The 21,553-nt window shown below is 39.5% G+C and overlaps 3 protein-coding genes across 3 annotated transcripts in view; 1 reads left to right on the top strand and 2 right to left on the bottom strand.

Annotated features, from left to right (window-relative positions):
• The window catches only part of cd27 (CD27 molecule), a 20,340-nt gene extending 19,940 nt beyond the window's left edge, over positions 1 to 400 (bottom strand). Inside the window, exon 1 of the mRNA XM_039620223.1 lies at positions 381 to 400. The gene's annotated coding sequence lies outside the window, so the exon portion shown is untranslated. The remainder of the gene's footprint in view (positions 1 to 380) is intronic.
• plekhg6 (pleckstrin homology domain containing, family G (with RhoGef domain) member 6) overlaps positions 1 to 13,776 on the top strand; it is a 15,163-nt gene extending 1,387 nt beyond the window's left edge. The window contains exons 2-15 of the mRNA XM_031744352.2: positions 331 to 535; positions 1,027 to 1,155; positions 1,442 to 1,579; positions 1,981 to 2,076; positions 2,184 to 2,234; positions 2,512 to 2,661; positions 4,706 to 4,816; positions 6,800 to 6,949; positions 7,073 to 7,207; positions 7,737 to 7,856; positions 7,969 to 8,101; positions 8,197 to 8,312; positions 9,712 to 11,174; positions 13,159 to 13,776. Coding sequence (XP_031600212.2) covers positions 331 to 535; positions 1,027 to 1,155; positions 1,442 to 1,579; positions 1,981 to 2,076; positions 2,184 to 2,234; positions 2,512 to 2,661; positions 4,706 to 4,816; positions 6,800 to 6,949; positions 7,073 to 7,207; positions 7,737 to 7,856; positions 7,969 to 8,101; positions 8,197 to 8,312; positions 9,712 to 11,174; positions 13,159 to 13,336 — 3,175 coding nt within the window. The 3' untranslated portion in view covers positions 13,337 to 13,776. The remainder of the gene's footprint in view (positions 1 to 330; positions 536 to 1,026; positions 1,156 to 1,441; positions 1,580 to 1,980; positions 2,077 to 2,183; positions 2,235 to 2,511; positions 2,662 to 4,705; positions 4,817 to 6,799; positions 6,950 to 7,072; positions 7,208 to 7,736; positions 7,857 to 7,968; positions 8,102 to 8,196; positions 8,313 to 9,711; positions 11,175 to 13,158) is intronic.
• Positions 13,777 to 13,924: 148 nt separating this feature from the next.
• LOC116323776 (contactin-2-like) lies at positions 13,925 to 16,575 on the bottom strand. The gene is made up of 8 exons (XM_031744217.2): positions 16,314 to 16,575; positions 16,093 to 16,222; positions 15,704 to 15,912; positions 15,247 to 15,501; positions 14,851 to 15,159; positions 14,516 to 14,764; positions 14,284 to 14,405; positions 13,925 to 14,163 (listed from the first exon to the last, which is right to left on the bottom strand). The coding sequence occupies exons 1-8, from the start codon at positions 16,372 to 16,374 to the stop codon at positions 14,068 to 14,070; spliced, it is 1,431 nt and encodes a 476-aa protein (XP_031600077.1). The 5' UTR covers positions 16,375 to 16,575; the 3' UTR covers positions 13,925 to 14,067.
• Between the last annotated feature and the right edge of the window lie 4,978 nt (positions 16,576 to 21,553).

The following is a 21,553-nucleotide window of genomic DNA, read 5'->3' on the forward strand; positions in this document are numbered from 1 at the left end:
AAAAAAAAAATCAAGTCCTGTGAAAGGAAGTGGAAACTTTGACTAGAAATACTGCAGTTTGTGCCACTGCTTTATGCTTCACGTTTGTCTCTATAAACTCAGTGAACTTAAATTAAAATAAGCAGATCAGTACATGCACAATCAAAGAGTCATCTTTTTTTGTTTTCCTTGCATTTTTAAGTCGTTCAGAAAGTCTGTAAAGATTTTTTTACACTAAAGCAGAAAGAATTGAGGCAAAAATGGAGGGACACTGCGTGCTTTGTTTTCTTTTTGAAGAAGTCATCGCACACTTTATAATGGCACTGAGTAACTCTGTGTGCTCCTCTTTAGCTTTACCCCAAACGCGCAGCATGTAAACAACGGAGGGGGGAGTGACTCACCAATGGAAGAAACGGTGCCGCAGACTGTGGATGGAGAGAGGCAGAGGGAGACGGAAACCAGAGAGCCTGATGTCGTTGACGGGAAAGCTGCAGACCTAAACATCCACCACAAGAGGGCAGCAGACAAATACAAGTACAGCACAATCGGCTATCAGGCAAGTGGAGTGGGACAGAATTGTAAAGATAGGGGAAGCCTACTGTTCTGGCACCAGTGGGGGAAATTAAGTAGATTTACTTGAGTACTTTAATTAAGGTAATTTTCTTTTATATGTTCATAGGTTCAAAACTATTATTCTGTTCTGTTTTGCAGCTTATTGACTTATTCTGGACAACTTCGTATTTAAAACTAGTTGAAGTATTTTTTATGCATTATACTGATTTTTATAGCGATCAACACTTTATGCAACTGAAATATTAAAAATCCTTATATGACATTATGAAAATGATAAATTGGCACTTTGTGAAGTACTCTTACTTTGACTATTTTAATATTTTATTGATAAAAATCCCTGTACTTTCACTAAGATGTCAAAAACCTTGACTTGTAAAATACTTCTTCTGTACCGAAGTACCGTGCATTAAGTGTAGATTCAGTTCTGGGTGTGTTACACTGTATTTCTGTATTTCTGCATTTCTGTGTTTCCAGAGGCGAACCAAGCAAAAGGTCGTGACTGACTTTGCAACTCTGAGTAAAGGAACTTCTGCAGGAGCCAAACCCAGAACTGCACTCAAACAAGTCCTGTTCAGCCAGGGAGTGTCTGACAAAGCGTCTGAGGTATTGTGCTGTGCTCATCAAACTACATGCTGGTTTTCTAAGGAACAGATACAGACTTGCTGTAAAGGCAACCGCCCACACAAACGCCCAAATTTACAGCAGCAGTGCAGTTCATTCTGTTCCACTGTCATACTTTTAGATGTAACCTGTGGCCAAAACTAACATCTATTTCTATTAAGGAAGGACTGATTCAGTAGAGTGTCATATTTTCCCCTCATTTCCCTGCCTGATTATTTTCTTCTTCTTTGTTATTTATTTATTCTTATGGTTTATAACAACTTCCCAGGAGCGGAGTCAACTGGATGGGTTGAAGCAAGCCCTGGAGGCCTTCTCTCTGTCAGCGGATCTCAGGTGGAGATGGAACGAGGAAAGCCAGGGAACCACGCTGGAGGCGAGCTGGACAGATATAGTGCAGTCTCATTCAGTACGGGCCCTATCGTTATCTATCATTATTTTTTTTTCTTACCGCCAACAAATCAAATTAAAAGAACAAAACAGATCAATTCACTGGCCAAGGCCTGACATCCTGTAGTTTATTCTCATGTGGTCTAAATGCGGTGAAGTCCACAAATTGTTTATTTCAATAAACCATGCCATTGTACATGCCTCTGTTTTATGCACTGCCCTTCTGGGAAATAAAAGGACATTTTTCTGGCAGGAACAATTGGGCTTGTGTCCTGTGTGAATTGTAAGCTGTGGGGGTGGCAAACAGTAAAAGAAGAACTGACACTTTGTTGGTTTTATTCTCACAATAATCATTACACAATATGCACATTTGACATTCTTTCTGATGACCCTGACATTTCTTCTGCTTCCTCTTTTCAGACAATGTCTAAAATGCAGAGACACCAGCAGGAGGCGCTGTGGGAGTTTGTCTATACTGAACTCACCTTCATCAACAAGCTGCTTATTATAAAAGACGTAAGATGTCACTCTCTAGCTGCTTACAGTCAGTTACATTACAGTTTCAGAGCGGAGAAAGGGAGTTTCAACAGGATGTATAACAAAGCTGTGTCTGCCTCCCACAGTTGGTTATTGCGGCTCTTGTCCAATTGCACCAAAAAGGATTTCTCCAGGAGGTCAGTGTGCAAAGCATGCATCCTCATTTAAACACTAAAAACACAAGTTTGCTGCACAGTCACTTCACCTGCAGGACTTTTTTTCCGCTGTTCTGCTTACCACTGACATAGATTGATTAACAACGAGAACATCCGCTTAAGATGAGGCAAAATACAACTCGAGTGCAAGTGGAACATGTAGCACAACAACACATTTCCACTGAGAAGTCGGAAAATATCGCAAAGCAGGGGAGTTAAACACATGTTTTTATTTTTGTCGCACTTCCTGTTTTAAAAGGTGACCCCCGAGCAGCTTTTCTCCAACCTCCCCTATATCCTCAAAGCACATCAGCAGTTCTGGCAGGAAGTGCTTTATCCGATGTTACAGGAAGCGCGAAAGACAGGCAAGCCCTTTGACCCCATGAGGTTAGAGCCTGGATGCCTCCAGGTAAGTCCCCCCACTGTCTGAATGATACTGTATGTGCAGACAGTTTATATTATCGGTCAGTTATAGAGTCTCCCCCCTTCATTTGCACCTCTTACATCATGCTTTACTTCTATGTGGGTACAGGTTTTGTTTCCATATGAGTTTGCTTTTCTGCACGTTGTTTTGGAACAAAACATCCACCAGATGTATGACATATAAGTACATTTACTCACGTACAATGAAGTAATACAAAAAAGTAGTACTGCATGTGGAAACACTTGGGATATGTTTATATATTCTGCCATTTTTTAGGCCTACTTATATAAATTTATGTGCATATTTTTTTAGGACAAAGACACGATTTTTGTGGTTTTCCCTCTGTACACCATCACAGTGGATTTTAAATGAAGCAGTTAAGATGCAATTGAAGAGCAGACTCTGAGCTTTAATTTATGGGTTTTGCAAAAACTTTGCATAAACTCTTTGGGGCATTACAGACATTTGTATACAAAGTCCTCCATTTTTACAAAGTTGTAAAAATGCACACCTGACTGATGGACAGTTTTATGGCCAGCTGATATCTGTTGGCTTGTTCTTTCATGGCAAATGAACCAGACACAATTTTTGAAGTGTTGGATTTTTACTTTAAAGCTTTTCAAAGTAATTTTTAAATATAAGCCCCAAAGGTATCAGTGCAAGTGAGGGAGGCTGTCATTCGGCTGAAAACCCCAAACAAACTTATCAGAGAGACAGCATAAACAGTAGACCGGAAAGACCACAGAAGAAAATGGCAAAGTGCATGATGACAGAATTATTTCCACAGTTAAGACAACAACTAACCGGGTCAAGAACATAGTATGAGGGTGGGGAGTTTGTGGAGTGGGTGGGAGGGTTAGTGCAGTGGGTGAGGGGGGATATCATTATAAAGATCTACGCCTTCTTGAATGTAAATATAGAAAGTTTATAACCAGATGCAAAACGCTGGTTACGCTCAAGAACAGGAAGGACAAATTAGACTGCTCCAGAAAGCATCGAAAGTCAAAGAGGTGTCGATGCACGTGAGGGAGGTCATCACTGGCCTGAAAAAGAAAAGAAAAAAAACCCCAAGACAATAAATAAATAAACCAATAAGTAAATAAATAAATAAAAATACAATTTAATAATTTAATAAATACATAAAAATATCAGAGACGATGCAAAGTTTTTTAAGCGTGGCCAACTCAATAACCTGGTACAGTCTTAAAAATAAAGACTGTGTGAACCAGCTCAGCTCAACCACAAGAAAGACCAAGGAAGATGGAACTAAAGTGCATGATGACAAGATTATTATCTTATAATGCTCATTTTTATAATATTACTGTATATTATTATTAGTGAATTACTTCCATGGTTAAGAAAAAACAACTTCACAACATCTAACCGAGTCAATAACACTTGTGAGGAGGTAGGTTTACTATTTTCACGATCTACAATTAATGACACCTTGATGAATTTCAGAGGGTTACAGCAAGGTGCAAACCGCTGGGTATACTCAAAAACAAGATGGCCAGATTAAACAGTACTGAGCATTCAGCCATATGTTGCAAAACTGATCAGACTGCAAAAGGATGAGGACTAAAAAAAGCAACCCAAGGTTTTCTCAAAGCAAAGAAATGGGATATTCTGAAATGGTCAAGTCAGTCACCAGTTCTCAACCCGAAACAGCAGCTTTTACAGTTACTGTAGATAAAAGTGAGCATGGCTGCACTAAAGGATTTTCAACCAAGTATCCAAGTCTGCACTTCAATCACATGTTTATTATTTGATTAATAATTCACTGCGGTGGTGCACAGAGGCAAAACTGCAAAGAAATTGTGTCTTTGTCCAACAAACTATGGGCCTAACTGTTCCTGCGACAGGGAAATTTGAAGCTCTTCATGTGCGTCATAATGGAGCGAAGGGTTAAAAAGGCATATTTAACTAGATGGCGGCGTTAAAGTTAGCGCTAACCTCTGCATCGTTAATAATAATGATAAACATACTGATGTGACTTTATGGGGACTTATCCTTTTCTCTTTGTTCCCAGTTTCATAAACGCTTCTCTTCCTATCATGAATACTGCTGGGAGGAGGAAGACAATCTTGAATTCTCACGCAGGCAGATGGAGAACAACCCACATTTCTCCACTTACGTCCAGGTACAGTGAAGCAGCAGTAACATCCATGTACAGCCTGTGCATGCATTCTATACATCTGAAGATCAAAGAATTGCTCTCCCACACTAACCCAGTTATTATTTAAATGTAATTCATTTTAATGACTGACTAAAAGTTCAGTTGCTATTGGTTGTGTTTTGTGGTTTGTAATGTTTTCATAATCTTGTGGGCGACTTCTTAGAGCTGCTTCCTGACGGGCACCAACGTCTTCTCCAAATGATTCAGCCTTAACAGCGGTGTGAAAGATATCTAGTTCACAAAGATTTGCGCAGACGATTTATGGGAAAAGTGGCTACAAGAAGAGCTTGACCTACAACACGTCTTACATATTTGGCTAACAGGCAAAAGATCCTCACTTTGACCCTGAGAGAAGAAGCAAAATCCTTGTGGCGATGGTCACGTCTGGTGTCAAAAAAATCAAAGTCATCAAAAACATTGCTGTGACGAGCCAGAAAGTACCTTTAGATGAACATAATCATATTTAAACTAAAAGCAGTTCTATACTTGTACATATTTCCAGCAGAGTCAGCTAATGCTACCTTGTGTTTAACAGTTAAAACCTTCCTTTACCAAGAACTGGCGCTTACTGGGCGATGAGGGTGTGGCTGTTAAAGCAAAAATAACTCATTTAAGGTTTTTTTCTTTTTCCAGTTATAGTTTCATTCAGAAGGTTTTAGAGGCGTTTCTGATATCAGTCACCGAGTCTTCTGGCAGTTCATTGATAAAATTATAGAGAAATCAGAGACTTCTGTGAATTGTCTTCACCTTCTTGTTTAATCACTGTGAAGTCACAGCTGTTGATGATTTTAGCTGCGTTCAAATATATAATTAGTGCATTTGTTAGATAAAGACAGTTTTTTTTCAGTTCTGTCTCTGCACACCACCACAGTGGGTTTTTTAATCAAACAATCAATATGTGATTGAAGTGACTTTCTTTGAATCTGCTCCTTCCATCGGTTACTCGTGGTGGTACAGCAGGACTTGCTGTAATTCAAACGGTTTCACAAAAGAAAAGTGTAGAAGTCATGGGCATCATTAAATGCTGTTTCCACCCTGAGATGCTCTGCCAGGCCTTCAGTGAAGCAAAATTCACTTGCTGCTGTTTGTGGTTTTCTTTTTTCCGCCTTCCGTTTTATCTTCAGTAACTGAAAAGCTGCTCTGTTGGATGTGACTGACTTGACCATTGCAGAACGTGTCGTGTCTTTGCCTTGAGAAACTCGTGAGCTGCTTTTGCAGTTTGCTTTGGGTCACTACCCATTTGCACTGTGAGCCCTGCCCAATCGGTTTTGTAACATTCGGATAAGTCTGATGAGAGTATATGTAGTTTTCTGGAAAAATCTAATCTGTCCTTCCTGTTCTTGAGCGTACCCAGTGGTTTGCGCATTGTTGTAAAGCCGCTATATTTGCACTCATGGAGGCGTCTGTTGATTGTAGATGCTGATAATGATGCACCCACCTCCATGACAATGTTTATGACCTGATTATTTGCTGTGTTGTTGTTGGTCTTCTATGTCTTAAACGTGGAAATAATTCTGTCATCATGCACTTTAATTGTCTTGTGTGACATCTATTTCACTTTCCCTGACATCTCTTCGGGCCTCGTATTTAAAATTACTGGGAACTTTGAATCACTTGCAGATATTATGACTGCTTCATTGTCAAGAAATAACAACAGACCATGAAACTGTTTGTCACTTTGTCTAGATGTGTAAGGAAAACTTTCTAAATTGCTGAATAATTAAATTTTTTTCTTGAACCCATTGAATTAAAGTTGAATGCCTGCTGTTCAGTCACATAGCATCCACTGTGGTGGTGTACAGAGGCAAAACTACAAAAATTGTGTATTATTCCAATGAGTCTTGGACTTAACTGGATAGTTTTAAGAGACTTGGTTGTCAGGCTATCGGTTTTATTTTGAAAGCATCAAGTTAAGTTTATATTCTTGTGTTTTTTTGTCCTCTCCAGTGGGTAGAGAATCATCCTCAGGGCGATCGAATGCGTCTTGGAGACATGCAGGCCAAACCCCATCAGAGGATCACAAAGTATCCCCTGCTGCTCAAAGCTGTGCTCAAACACACTCAGGACCCTCATGTGGAGCAAACACTCAGATGCATGGTGAGGATCAGATACCTTTAAATAAAATCCTTTTAAATTCACCACAGAATGTTTTTCCCTTTATAGATGCAATATGTGACTCATTGCATCACACTGGCCTTCTTTGTCTGTTCCCCTGTACAGTTGTTCAGTGTAAATAATTTTTTGGAACGTATCAATGACTACCTGCGACTAAAAGATGAGCAGCTCGCACTCAACATCTCTGCTCAGAGGTTGGATGGGTATGAGGTGGATGGACTAAATGAGGAAATCGACAGGGTAAAACTCATCTTTGTCATCATTTTGTCACTTTTTTCTATTCTTTGGAGTTATTTTGTAGCCTTTCAACAAAAAATAAACAGGCTTACTTCCTTCTTAAGCCCAGAGGACATTCTGTGTTGAAAGTATACTTTTTTTTTACTGCAATACATTTTTTTTAAGTCTACACAGTGCATTATACATAAAAAGTGCATTGATGTGTTGTGTGCCTTGAAATCTGGAGAAGAGAAAAAGTTTCATTCAAAGATGTGAGAGCTTAGATGTCACATCTGTGTTTACTTTGTTTTGTGGATGTAAAGCACGAAGTGCTGTAATGACTAAGTTCTGTGGGCACTGAGTTTACTGTTGTGGTTTTCTAAATGGTGGGATTCACACAAGAGTGGGTTACATATTGGTGAGATGCAGCGGGTCAGTGTTGAGTTTATAATCACTAGAGCGTGTAATGTAGTGAACAGGAAACTCAAAAAGATATTACCTCTATTCTTTTGAAATGCTACTGATATTTACATGAGGTTGATTTCATTGACAGCATGTCCGAGAAATCTGCAAGTTTGACCTAACGTGCCCCATCAAAGGTGTAAGTCGTCGAGTTGTACGCAAGCTGCTGCTGGAGGAGAACTTGAAGGTTCGAGGCAGGAAAGACAGTAAAGTGAGCAAAAACTGTGCACTTAATTGTTATGATTTTAATTTGCGTTCCTCAAAACTACTACAAATTACTTTGTATTTATTAATTTTTTTTCCTTTTTCTTGGTATGATGTAGCTGGAGTTGGTGGCTCTGCTTTTCTCAGATGTGCTTCTACTCACCAAAGTCCAGAAGAAAACAGAGCGGCTGAAGGTGGTTCGACCTCCTCTGGCCCTCGACAGGATGTACTGCATACCACTGAAAGATGGATGTGTGTAGCACTTTCTTTTAAACAGAGTCGAGACGCTTGGATGTAGCTTAATTATTTGAAAAAGGATAATCTAACTGTCTGTCTGCCTCTCTCAGGTTCATTTCTCCTTGTGGAGGTAGGTGAGCTTCAGAGCGCTATGAATGCCGTCATACTTATCGCCAGCACCTCAGAGATTTGCTCCATATGGGTGTCCACCATCAACCAAGCGAAGGTAACAAAAAATAAAATAAAATATTAGAAATTTTGAAATCTTTGTAGTCTGGCTTAAACTTTATCTGTAAGAGCACCATACCCTTTGCTATGAGAATGACAGTGTCAGGTTTTGGTTTAGACCCCAAATAGTTGACAGAACATTAAAAGTATCTTCTTATTGCAGCCATTCAGTGTTACACTGTTGCTATAAATAAGACACAAGCTCAGTGACCTATTTTCAGTCATGACTCTGGATAGTCATGTTTTGGAATCTTTTTTTAACTTCCTCCAAAAAAATATTTAATTGTGTCAGATTTCTAGAAGTGAGAGCAACTCCATCCCTGGCCTTGTTAGCAGAGAAGCCCGTATCATTTTTGGACACTACTCAGGCAGCCAGCTGTTTAAGGAAAACATGCAACTAAACATGTACTACTGGGGAGGGGAGCAGAACAGCTCAGCTGCTGTGCACTGAGGATAAATGGAAGGTTGGATAAAAGTTACTTTGTGGTCACCTGTTAGAACAGAAAGCTGCAAGAATGCATGCCTACTTTTTACTGTCCTGCTTTGCATAATTTTCCATCTTCTCAGTGGAAATGTATCATTGTGCACTTGAGTTATGTTTTGTCTCAGCTTAAGCGGATGTTCTTGTTGTTAGCCAGTCTATGTCAGTGGTATGTAGAGCAGTGGAAAAAGGCCAGTATGTGAAGTGACTGTGCAGCATGTTGTGTTTTTAGTGCCTTCTAATATATTTTGGTCTTAATCTGAGTTATCAGACTATCTGCAAAGTTGGCTCCAAAAATTAAAAATATGCATATATTTAATAAAATTATTTTTCACTTATAATTAGAGTCCGATCCTGAACCTCCTGAATTTGGCTCTGGCTGGAATTTGTTTTGGTGTGATATTTTCACTGATATATCCACGGATATTTTCATTTTTGTTGGACAACTTGTCATATTTGCTCAATCTAGCCTTTGTTTTTTGATAAAGAATTTCATTTTAAGTCCTGCAAAAGACTTTACAAGACTGCATGATTTTTTTGTACTGCCCCAAACGGGGAGATTTTTCTGGCGTATTTGTCCCAAACTGCAGATCCTGGTTAAATTTTATCTTGAGAAAGTCCAGTAAAATTTAAAATAGGCTTTTATCTTCAAAGGTGCCTTTTCAGTTCCCGCCCACAAATCAATCCAGTTTCATAAAACATCTAAAACAAAGTATTGACACAGTATTGCTAGTAGAACTTGGGGTGCTTCATGGAAAAATGAATGGCAGATAGAATCTGTGCCCTGTATTTGCAAGCCATTTATGAATTTCATGTCGTAGCTCATTCGTTAGAGAGTGACGGCAGTAGGTGGTAAATGGGTGTTTTTATGTGTGACCCAGTTGAGTCAATTTTTTTTCTTTGGATGGTTTGTTAGGAAACACTGAGGCAGTTGAGAGAGGCAGAGCACAACAGACAGGAGACAGAGACAAACCGGCAAAATGAAAACCCTGACAAAGAAGCAATGACAGATGATGTGGAGACAGAAGAACAACCTGTTGCACAGCCAGGAATGGAGACCTCGATGGACGAATCTACTGATGATATCTCTAACTCGATAAATGGGTTGGCAGAGCCAGAACCGTATCAATCTCCAGATGAGATGACCACTAATAAAACTGAGTTACCCTTTTCGTGCACTGAGCCCAATAACACGGAGGACAAAATCGGGAGCAAGAGGCGTCCACCAGCTTTCAGGGGACATGAATGGATAGAATTGGGAGTGAGACAAGATCAAGGTGAAACCCAGGGGGAGGATGAAGACAGAACTGTTGAATCTCAGATGACAGAGGAGCAGAGCATGACTTTGAGACAGTCTTTCCCTCCTCTGGATTCTTTCACAAGTGCTGCACCGCCATTTAAACACAACACAGTAAGAACATACAGTTTTTTACCAGGTGAACTCCCAGATGTTGACTACCCAACAAATGAAGATGACACTTTACAGTTTAATTATCAACCGATAATAATGAAGGGACCTGAGTTTTTAAGACAGCAGAGTCAACAAGAAATATTAACAAGAAAAGACTCAGATTTCCTCTCCGTGAACCAGGACACAGGGAGAAATTCCAGTGGCAGTCTGTTTGGAGACACGAAGACACCTCAACAGGCGTGGGCCTCCAGAAATTTAAAGTCACCTGGGATACAACGGAGGAGACCAGTCAGCACAAATCCAGCCACTTTTCGCACATCTAAGGAGTTTTTTCAGAGTTTGGAACAAACTGGGGCTGCTTCAAATAACTCCTCTCCCTCTAATTTAGGCTCAGACTACAACCCAAAGCTGAAAAGAAACTCTCTTCCTACCTACGTGCCCGACCAATCTAATCCACAGCGGACACTCAAACTGGGCTCCCTAAAGTCAAACCCAGACACGTTTTGGAATGATCAAGTCTTTTCTGATCCCCAAGCCTTCTCTGAATCTGAGCTGCCTGACACGAAGTTTGAAAACAAAAAGCCCAAAATAAAAACCCACAGAAGTTCCTCCGTTTCCAGCATGAAACCAAAAGGAAAAGCCAGACTTCGCCCCAGTAGCTTATACACGCCACCCCAAGCAGACGATGAACATTCCTCACGACTGGAGGGCCTTTTAGAAAGAGCAAAAGACCGAGAGAGGGGGAGAGGAGGATTTAAAAAAGACAGAAATTTAAAAACAACAAATCTGAGGTCAAGATACCCTTCACCTTCTCCCTCATTTTCTGCCACATCTTCGCCGCCACGCAGTGATGGAGACAGAGACACAGACTTGGAGGAAGTGGAAGTAGCAAGGCCCAAGGCCCTCAGCGTGAGTCAAGGGTGGAAGGAGCAGCTGGTAGATGGAGATGAAGATGAGCAGGGGAACAGGTCAGTATATGGCAGTGATATGTCCCCTTTGTTTTCATTCTTATTCACACTTTATTTAAAAGGGACCTTTTATCCTTCTCCTCATTTTCGGTTGTTTATGTAATCCCCGCGAAACAAAAGCTCAGGCTTTTGTTTCGCTCTAAATGTTCGTTTCAACCTACGAATGACGTCAAAGAGGGGCCATATCCCTAATATGGTCTTCTCAGGCACACTGCACTGACTGTAAGAGCATACACACCACCCACCTGCTGTTTAGAAAACTTTTATTTTTTAGAGGCGCTAATGAGAAAAAAGCTGGCTTATTTCAGACTGAGGCTGCAACAAAGCCCAGTAGAAGATAAATAAGGCCTATTTTGAACTGTGAATCATGCAAAGCTACTCTAGTAAAGTCCGAGAATAAACACAGAGCTGTAAATGAGCACTACCAGGACTACTTAACATTTAAAAACAAGTGATTACTGCCAGGCAAGTGATCCTTATCCCCTAAGAATAAAGACATAAGGAATACATGTAAAACAACAGCCCTGAACATTTACTCACGTCAGACAACCATCAGAGAAAACATGCACCTATCATATCAACTCAAAAGATTTACATATTACATATTTTGTCTTTAGATCGTTATGTGTATAAAAGCTTTCCTCAGAATAGCTGGGTTATCAAGATGAAACAGCGCAAGTTGAGCCTTAAAAGCCACAGTTTTCCATAACGTTCAAAGAAGATTTGTTACATTTAAATTTCCAGTGACATTTGAAGTCACTTGTGGTATTACAGTATTTGTACCTTCATAATGCCTTGCATTGCTGCTGATTTCTGCTGCATACTGCACTTACCACAGTAAAGACCACAGTGGGGTCGGGTGGGGTGCTTTCTCTCATGTGCCCCACATACTGAAAGACTTGAGTTGAAGCAAATAGTTTACGCTGTAGTGCAGATCAGACATTTAACTAAAAAAATTCACTGACTTAAAATAGTGGACAGAGTTAGCACGCATCACTTCTTTTAATCGGAAAATATATCTTAAAGCCCGTCAAGCTTCTAATCTTTAAATGAGTTTTCAGTGAGGTGTAGGCTGGTAATGAATAGACCGTTCTGTTACAGTGGAAACTTTAAATTACTGTCTCTAACCTCAATGCGCTATAAGCACGCTTAGGTTTTGATTAACATAATGAATAATAATGAAGCAATTTTTTCTCACAAAATACTGAGAAAAACACATTTTTCTTGTTTTAAAGTTACTTTTTTATGCCGGAGTCAGCAGCACTCCTAAAATATTTTTTATTTACTTTTTTCTATATTTAAATATTGTTCTTTTGGTCAGTAAAAAATATGTATAATTCCTCAATTATTGTTGGAACATTTATTCTAATTAAGTGTTCTTACAATATTGAAAACTGTGGATCGTTATACATAATATTATACATAATGCTTGTACATTATACATTATAACAGGTATTATGTAACATATAATATCTATATAATATGTATTAATATATCATTCTACATGCTATAGAAAACATAGATATAAGTACTGAAGTATAGGGTTACTTTTACTGTGTTTTTACTATTTTGAACTTCTTCTTCACTACGCTGTTAATTAAAATAGCCTCCTCTACATCAGTTTAATAACATTAGTTGCAACTCTTCAGTGTCAAATTAGTAATATAAAATGTAATTTTAATCTTTTTATAGACTCAGTTAACACCTCAAGCCTGTGTTTACACAGGTTTACACTCGGAGTGATGTGCACCTTAATGCATCAATAAATATGCTGTACTAAAAGCAACATAATGGTAAACCTGGACATTCTGCGTGTTTATCTTTAATGTTGTCACTGAAAGCACATTGCTTTATATATATGTGCTTATTAAAAATGCATCATCCAACTTGAGGTAGACTAAAACCTCTTTAAGAGGTCACCTGATTGTGACCCAGTAAATGTTGAAAGAATGATGACCTTTGACCTTCTGTTTCCCCCTTTCAGTGTGTTTCTAGACGGTGTAAATGTGGATTGGCCGGGCTGGTGCTTTGATGACGAAGAAGTTAATGATCGTTTACGTCCTTCCACAAATGGCTTTCTGGAGGAATTCAACCGATCTTTGGCCTTGTATGGTATCGGCGAACTGTCGGAGCAAGAAGATGGCGAGTGCAGCCAGGTGTAGCGCGGAAGCGGCATTGCAGCTGTAGTTTCAGCACTAAACTGCCAGCCAGCTAGCTGAGGTCAGTCGCAGTGGGTTGGCTAAAATTTTAGTCTGTGAATCTTAATTTCAGAGCGATGAATTGACAAGGATAGTAGACTTTTTATAAAAAGTTGAAGCAACCTAAAGAGGGAAAGGAGATTTAAAAAAGACACTTCTTTGCACAAATATTTTATTTGTAGCACATTGGTCCTTACTGTCTGAATTTTGGACCATTCTGAAGTGAATGTAAAATAGTGATAAATGTAGTCAGTGTTTGGTTTATAGAGCTTGTGTTTGATGTAAATATACTGAAACTTGTTTTCTAAGTTGCTGTGCATTTTATTTATATGAGCACCAATAGTTCTCTGCCACTGACCAACAGGAATTCGACTGTGCATATGTGTAATAAAAAAGTAGATTTATTTCTGTTAAATGCTCTTTATTTGTCAAGCAGTTTGTTCTCAGTTTGTCATTTAAAAGCAAATATAAATCGTCACACATACAACAGTTTAAAACACGCACAGCTGAAACACAGGATATAGTGCATTTCATTTTTTGTTTGAATGAAACAGCATTGCTACAGTATCTGCTCTGAAAATATTTACAAAATCTGTGTAAACAAGAGTCTCTCAACATATTGCAGGCGGCAAGAGATTTTGCTTCAATTTAGTGCTCTGAAATTCTTCCAGCGAAGCCTCGAATTTTACGTGTCCTTAGATTTTCTCCCGGTTCCTTTGTCTCTCCTCCCGCTCGTTGGAGATGGTATGAACAATGGTCTCCAGGGCGGGATACTGAAAGATCCTTTTCCTCTGTGGGGAAGAGATGTACAGCGTTATTTGAGGTAATCCCTACAGATATAATCTGTGAATGCACGCTTTGATATTTATTCTATGCTCTTTTTTCAAAATTACAAATTTTGTTATTTTTACCCTTTGGTGGTTCTTGTACATCTGAGCCACAATGAGGAGCAGAACAATGAGGAGAAAGCTGAGGCCGACCACTGTGGCGGTGTTATGTGATGCGCTTGAGGATTTCTGTCCGCTCAGACCACCTGCAAAAAAAAAAAAAAAAAACATTTAAAAAAGGTTTTAATATTCTTTATAGTTAATATTTGTTTTTCAGCACAACAGAAGTAGAAAAACAACAAAAATGAGAACTTACTCATCACATGAGTATTGTATGTCACATTCCCCAAAAGGCCTTCTTTCCCATAGAAACTACACGTCCATTCGCCCCAGCTCTCCTCTGACCCGTCGGTAATCGTTATATCCTTCCCCTTCTGGATGGACCCAAGAATCGCGGTGGCATTTTCATCGTAAGTCACATGAGCCCACACGTATTCGATGACCTCGCTTGCATCGCTCAGCTCGCAGGTCAGCATCGTAGAGTATTTTTGCTTTAAGCGGACGACTGAGAAAAGAAACAAGAGAAATGATTTTATATCAAAAATACAAGTGCATTGGATTTTCCCTCAAACTGAAAGAGCAGAAACTTACTTTTAGCAACAATGAGCTGCATAGTCCGAGTCAGCCTTTGCTGTGCTACGTTCCCACCACATCTGTACGTTCCTTCGTCCTCATATGTGACCTCACTAATACGGATAGACTTATCCCGGGAGAGCTGATCAGGTGAGGACGAAGCCAAAGAAAGCAGTTGGAGATCGCGGGTGGATGGAGACACAGGACTGATTTTCTCCCAGCCTGCGCTTAAAGTTCTTAAACCAGAGGAGAACACACAGGGGAGAGTGACCGGAGACCCCACAGTAGCGTAAACCTTGGCGTTATCTTTGGGTGGTTGGATGATTCCTGTGAAAGAAAGAAAGAAAATTGTTAAGAGCACAAAATACTTTATCCAACAGCTTCATAAATCAGTTGTCCAGCTTAATATTTCACCTTTCACATCCAGAGCTGCTGAAGCTTGGCCCCTTTCTCCTTTGTACGTCACGACGCAGGTCCAGGTTCCTCTCTCTTTCTCGGTGACTTTTAAAACCCTTGAAACTTTGTCACTGTGCAAGCCGGTTTTAGGCTGAGGCAAATATGGATTGTTGTTTAACATCCACTCCACAGAGACTCCATGACGCCAGGGTTTCAAAGCACAAGAGAGTTCAGTGTTGCTCCCAGAGAGGGGAGCCGGTGGAGAAAAGGACACTGTAAATGAAGAACGTGAGATTTCTGTCAATTTACAGTAAATACTACATACTACAGATGTTATAATATTTATTTTATTGGTCAGACTTTTATATCACAAATAAATATTTCTTTATATTCTTTCTTTCTTTCTTTTATGGTAAAAAGCTCTGTGGTCTTTTGTAATTAGTGAGTGTAGGCGTGCTTGATTAGTGCTTCTTACCTTTAATAAGTCTGAGCATGACTTGCTTTTCAATCACTTGGCTTCTAAGGTCCACTTTACAGGAATAAAGTCCAACATCGTCCTCTGTCACGCTGTTTATCTGAATGCTGAATGTGCCACTTTCAAGCTGGGGGTGGGGGCACTGCACACGCTGGGACCATCGAGAGCCGCGGTATTCCAGGCCGTTCCGTTCCTTCCTCCAAATAGTTCTGTAGATGAAGGGGAATCACAACAATCCAGAGTCATCAGCATATAGATACAAGTCTTTTATTTGCGAATGAGGAGGAAGTTTGTTGGTGTTTAAGGGGTTAAAGCTGGTTAATCTGCATATGAAAAGTGAAAGAGAATAGCAAAAATGTAAAAAACAAAAAGACGAAGTTTCATCTTACCCTTTCTCCTTATGACTCCAGACAATCGCAGGTGGACTGCTGATCAGGATTGCAGGGTATTTACAGGGTAGTACAACATCCGAGCCTTCTGCAGCAAATACTTCACTGTGTATCGCCTCACATCTGGCTCCTGTGTGAAGAAAAACATGAAATTAACTTCAAATTTTTTAAAAAACTTACATTTTAGCGCAGATTTGCTTTTGAGTTGATCACACGGTTACCTGCTATAAGAATGGAAACCATCCCAAAGATAAAAAAATCCAACAAGTTTGTTTTGTTCATTTTGGTTTTGTATCCACAAACTCTGCCTTTCTCTTCAAGCGCTGCCTTTTCTGGTATGTTTTTGCGATGTGGGTTGAAGAGGTTTATATATCAGCCCGTGGGTAGGTACCGAAGGCAGGGTGTCTGGTAGTTCCTCTGCTGATCATGTGACTTCAGCTACACGCCAAGCGTTGTTGCGGTCTTTCTTTGTCAGCCTGGAAACTGTAAGACAGAGATGTAAACAGGGAGCCCCACTTCCTCCCACGGATTCTCTCTAATGTATTTCCTGTTTCTTTTGCGTCAATCACTCTGTAAAAGTATGTTAGATTTTTGAATTTCTAAACCAACAAATACGCAAGAAACATACAGTATGGAACCACGGACAGTAAGATATTCTGTATTTATACCTCTAAAAGTCACTTAAGTTACACAAACTTTGGGGCCAAATAAACAATAATCTATACATAAAACATTCACTCAACTCCAAGTGTTTAGAATATCTTCAGCATCATTCACGGAAGCTTGAGTTGCTGTTTTGAAACCGAGATGGCAAAACTGCAACACCAAACTACCTTGTCATCATCTCGTCACTGCCAGTTAGTTGTGTTTACAACCACTAGTTAACTCCACTACTCATGATCATCATCATCATCATCTCCAGTTTGAGAATGAGGACATTTATGGTATCTTCTTGTGAAGGATATTCACGAAAGTGAATCATTCCCTCCATTCTCATTTTTTAGTCGCTCTCAGCTCAGTAGAAACGGGCCTACACTGCCAGACAAACACGTAATGTTTTAGCATATTCCATTCAATATCAAGATGAAATGCTCACAGTGAATGCTGTCAGGTTAGAGGAAATACACCGATTAGACCTCTTTCTCTGAATCTCGTCAGAGGAGTTAGACACTTGTAGGAGATCATTAAGATAACATTAAGATAAGATAACAGTAAAGGGAATGTCTGCCTGCTTCACTGAATACTTCAGCCACCTGAGAAGTGATGCTGTTAAACAGGGCTTGCTTTGACAAAGTGTTTTATTTTTGCTGTGTTTGATATTGTGTGTAAATACATTTAGCTGTACCACACAAAGAATTGCTGCTGCGGATGTGGTGTCAGTAAAGTGTCAATATAATAAATACATACTGTCTGTCTGTTTTACCTTTAGAGCTATTTCTATGTGTTGTTTTTCACAGTGCTGTATAGTTACATTTCTGTATAGTTACATTTCTGTATAGTTACATTTCTGTTTAATCTCTGTTGGTTATTTCCAACCCTTTATTCATTATTCACCACGTCAGTAGAAGACAACAGACAATACAGAATACAGGCTAGGCTCACATTAAACAAAGAAAATATCACCAGGCATCAATCCACCTGTGTGTGAATCTACCTGAATCTTCTTTTATTAACATCAAATACACTGTATTAAAATACAGCTATGATAGATAGATAGATAGATAGATAGATAGATAGATAGATAGATAGATAGATAGATAGATAGATAGATAGATAGATAGATAGATAGATAGATAGATAGATAGATAGATAGATAGATAGATAGATAGATAGATAGATAGATAGATAGATAGATAGATAGATAGATAGATAGATAGATAGATAGATAGATAGATAGATAGATAGATAGATAGATAGATAGATAGATAGATAGATAGATAGATAGATAGATAGATAGATAGATAGATAGATAGATAGATAGATAGATAGATAGTTGCATGCATGCATAGAAAGAAAGAGAAACTAACACAGTTACCCAGATATACCTGAGAACATGTGGGTGAAACCTCAGGGCTGTTTTTCTTCATCTTGGTAAGACATTTTCCTTGGTGAGAGAGCCATGTGACTTTTGTGTGACTGATATTGTAATCCTTTCATCTCATCCACACTGAACTTCCTTTGTCGGCCTTCAAATTGAAATCACTGTTTTGTTTATTTGATCTTGAGGCTTTGGTTTGAAAAACACCCTGAGAAAACTCGTTTTCTCAGGGGGGTGGGGGGCACCTCTCAGCATGTTACTCAGTACTGTGAGGTGGTCTTTCCCTCAGCTGCTGTTTATTCATCTCCACTGTATCTGAATATGTGATGAAGTTACTCTGAAGGAAAACACCCCTCACATGGAAACTACTGCTCTTTGAGCTTGAAGGGATGCAGATGAATATGCTAAAAGAGATGAATTTGGAAAATAGTCAAATCAGACTTCTTCTGTACTGCTGTACGAGTACAGCAGATGAGTAGTTTGTTCCCGTGTCAAGAGCTTACTGCCTTATCTCTCCTCGTTGTCCATTTTCTAAACTCACAGCAGCATTTCACGACCTTTAGTAGAGAATGAAGGCTTTCTGTTATTGTCGATAGTTCTGCGGTTTAATTTCAGTAATTGACTGAATTACAGCAGGGTCACATATTCTATATTTGCTTATGCTGAAATATCTTTGCACTGGGTTTTACTGGCAGGAAGCAGAGTGCAGATAAAACATGCGGCTCTGCTGAGAAATTCTTTACATTTTCTTATGTCAGCATTTTATTTGCGCTGACATTCAGAGCAACAGTGTAAGGGAACTTAACGCTGTACTGCGATGCAAAAACTGAGTGCGTGGCAAAATATTTTTCCAAAATTAAACTTTGGGCTTCTGAAAAATATCTGATTCGTGTTTTTTAAGCATTACCTCAACATATATACACAACCAAAGCTGCACTTTTTGACACTTTTTTATTGTTTTGGGTTTGGTTTTTTTTGCACATTTAATCTAAACTGAAGTCAAAGTTAAATTAATGTTGCATGTTTACAGTAAAGCAGTAAGCCTTCTCTGTACACAGTATTGCTCTGTGGTTATGCTAAATGTGAATGGAATCTAATGTTTGATGATGTTTTGTTTGGGCTAAATTTCCACATAGTGTCTGCCGCATTACCAATAATGAAATACAGACAAAGATCAACTCTGTTGGTCTTATTTCTTTGAAAAAGACAAATTATTCCATTCAGCTCTTTGCAACAGTAAGACTGAAAGTATCAGCATCTGTCACTGATGTCATCTGAGTGCGTATGCGTGTGTGAATGAGAGAAAGAAAAAGGCAAAATAGGCAAAAACAGTCTGAATGTTTGCAGCTGCAGGCTCAGCACCAAATCTCATCAATCAATTTGTGGTTTTTGCCAGTTTTTTAGGCACACCAACCAAATACCACAAATGCAGAATTCCTGCAGTATGTTTGTTAGTTTTTAATCAGACTGTAGATTGTGTTGCTGATGACATTTGTTGTGTTATATTGGGGTTTTTTTTTTGTTTTCATTTACACAAATGAGAAAAACTAAATGATATTGAAATTTGCAATAGGCTGCTTAGCCTGCATGGATTGTCTGATTTGCAATAGCACTTATGAGGTTTGCAACAAAGTGTACTCTTTTTTCCCCCAGATTTTTATCAGTGCAAGAATTCACCTGTCTTATTTTTTGCTTTTCAGTCCCTTTTTACCGTAAAGTCCAGTGTTGTACAAACTTATAGGAGGGCAGCTGAATGTGAACATCAGGACACATATATAAATATGTTGCTCATAGACGTCACATGCAGATGTTTCATAACAAAACAGCAACAGTTTCCCAGCACAGAAGCCCCTCGGGGCTGAAAGCTAAACACACTTCTCTACTCCTTGTGCACCCACGATTTCACACCAACCCACTGCACACAGCTTGCAGATGACACCACAGGGTTGCACATAATTGTTATGAGGCTGTTTACAGGCATGATTTGCAAAGCGACTGATGTTGTTCCATCAATAACCTGGCATTTAACACCTCCAAAACAAAAACAGCTGATCATCAGCTTCAGCAGACAGAAAGAGAATCCTGCTCCATTGAACAAAGGTGGAGACAATGTGGAAAAGGTTCCAACTTTAAATTCCTCAGCACAAACAGGACTTGAAATACCATTTGCACTGGAGATGACAAAAACGCTCTTGACAGAAACAAAACATCAGAAAAGAAAACCACTGTCATTCAGCTACAAGCACAGCTACAAGTTGTGCCACAAACAACAACAAGGACTCTTCTCATACTGACAACCACCTTTTCCTTCTGTTGCCACTCGGACGGAGCTAGAGGCCTGCAATAAATTGCACACTGCCGCCACGCACAGCATCCTTGTGCAATATCACCAGGGACTGCATAAGCAGTGTTGGGAAGGTTACTTTTAAAATGTATTCCACTACAGAATACTGAATACATGCCCCAAAATGTATTCTGTAACGTATTCCGTTACGTTACTCAATGAGAGTAACGTATTCTGAATACTTTGGAATACTTAATATATTATCATGCTGTTTACAACTACATGAATGTCCTATTGCTGTGATTTATTACTGTTACTGAAGGTACGTAGTACGAAACGTAGTAAAGGGACCTCTGGCTAATACGTCCGGTTCCCTGTCGGGCTGGTAGCCGAAAACTAGCTTTACTTTGTTGTCTGGGTCAACTTTGCTTATGGGAGACAGAGAGAGGCGTTGAAAGGCTGCTCCAACGGAACTTATTTTTTCCGGAGGAAAACACGAACACAGTGTACAGTTGAGTCTTAATAGCTTACTTACAAATGGGCTCGTCAGGCACTCTTCTTGGCTGCAGTGGTTATTATTATATTTACATGCTTCCAGCTCCCGTTTTGCTCCGTGACAGCTCGGACTTTTCTTTCTCTCCTCCCTCGCTCACAGACACATAACGGGTATGGTAGTCCATTCTCCTGCAGCACGGACTACACTGCCCATAAGGCTACATTCTTTAGGGCCATGCCTGTAGCATTCTGCCTTTTAGCTTAGCACAACAACAACAACAAAAAGCGCTCTCACCCAGGAAACACGCAGAGAGAGAGCGTCACCCTGTAACCATGGCAACCGTAACGCTGCCGCCTGGAACAACATTACGTAGCTGTCAAACAAACCCAAATAATCCTGACCCGCGACAATATGAAACAGGGAAGTACCGCCGTGTATTCCATTTATTTCAACAAAGTAACTGTATTCTGAATACCACCTTTTTAAACGGTAACTGTAACGGAATACAGTTACTCATATTTTGTATTCTGAATACGTAACGGCGGTACATGTATTCCGTTACTCCCCAACACTGTGCATAAGGGATATTTGTGTGCATGTTTCTTGTAATTCATAAATGTGTAGGGTGTGTGTGGATTTTAAC

This window comes from Oreochromis aureus, linkage group 11, assembly GCF_013358895.1.
Source record: "Oreochromis aureus strain Israel breed Guangdong linkage group 11, ZZ_aureus, whole genome shotgun sequence".
NCBI lineage: Eukaryota > Metazoa > Chordata > Actinopteri > Cichliformes > Cichlidae > Oreochromis > Oreochromis aureus.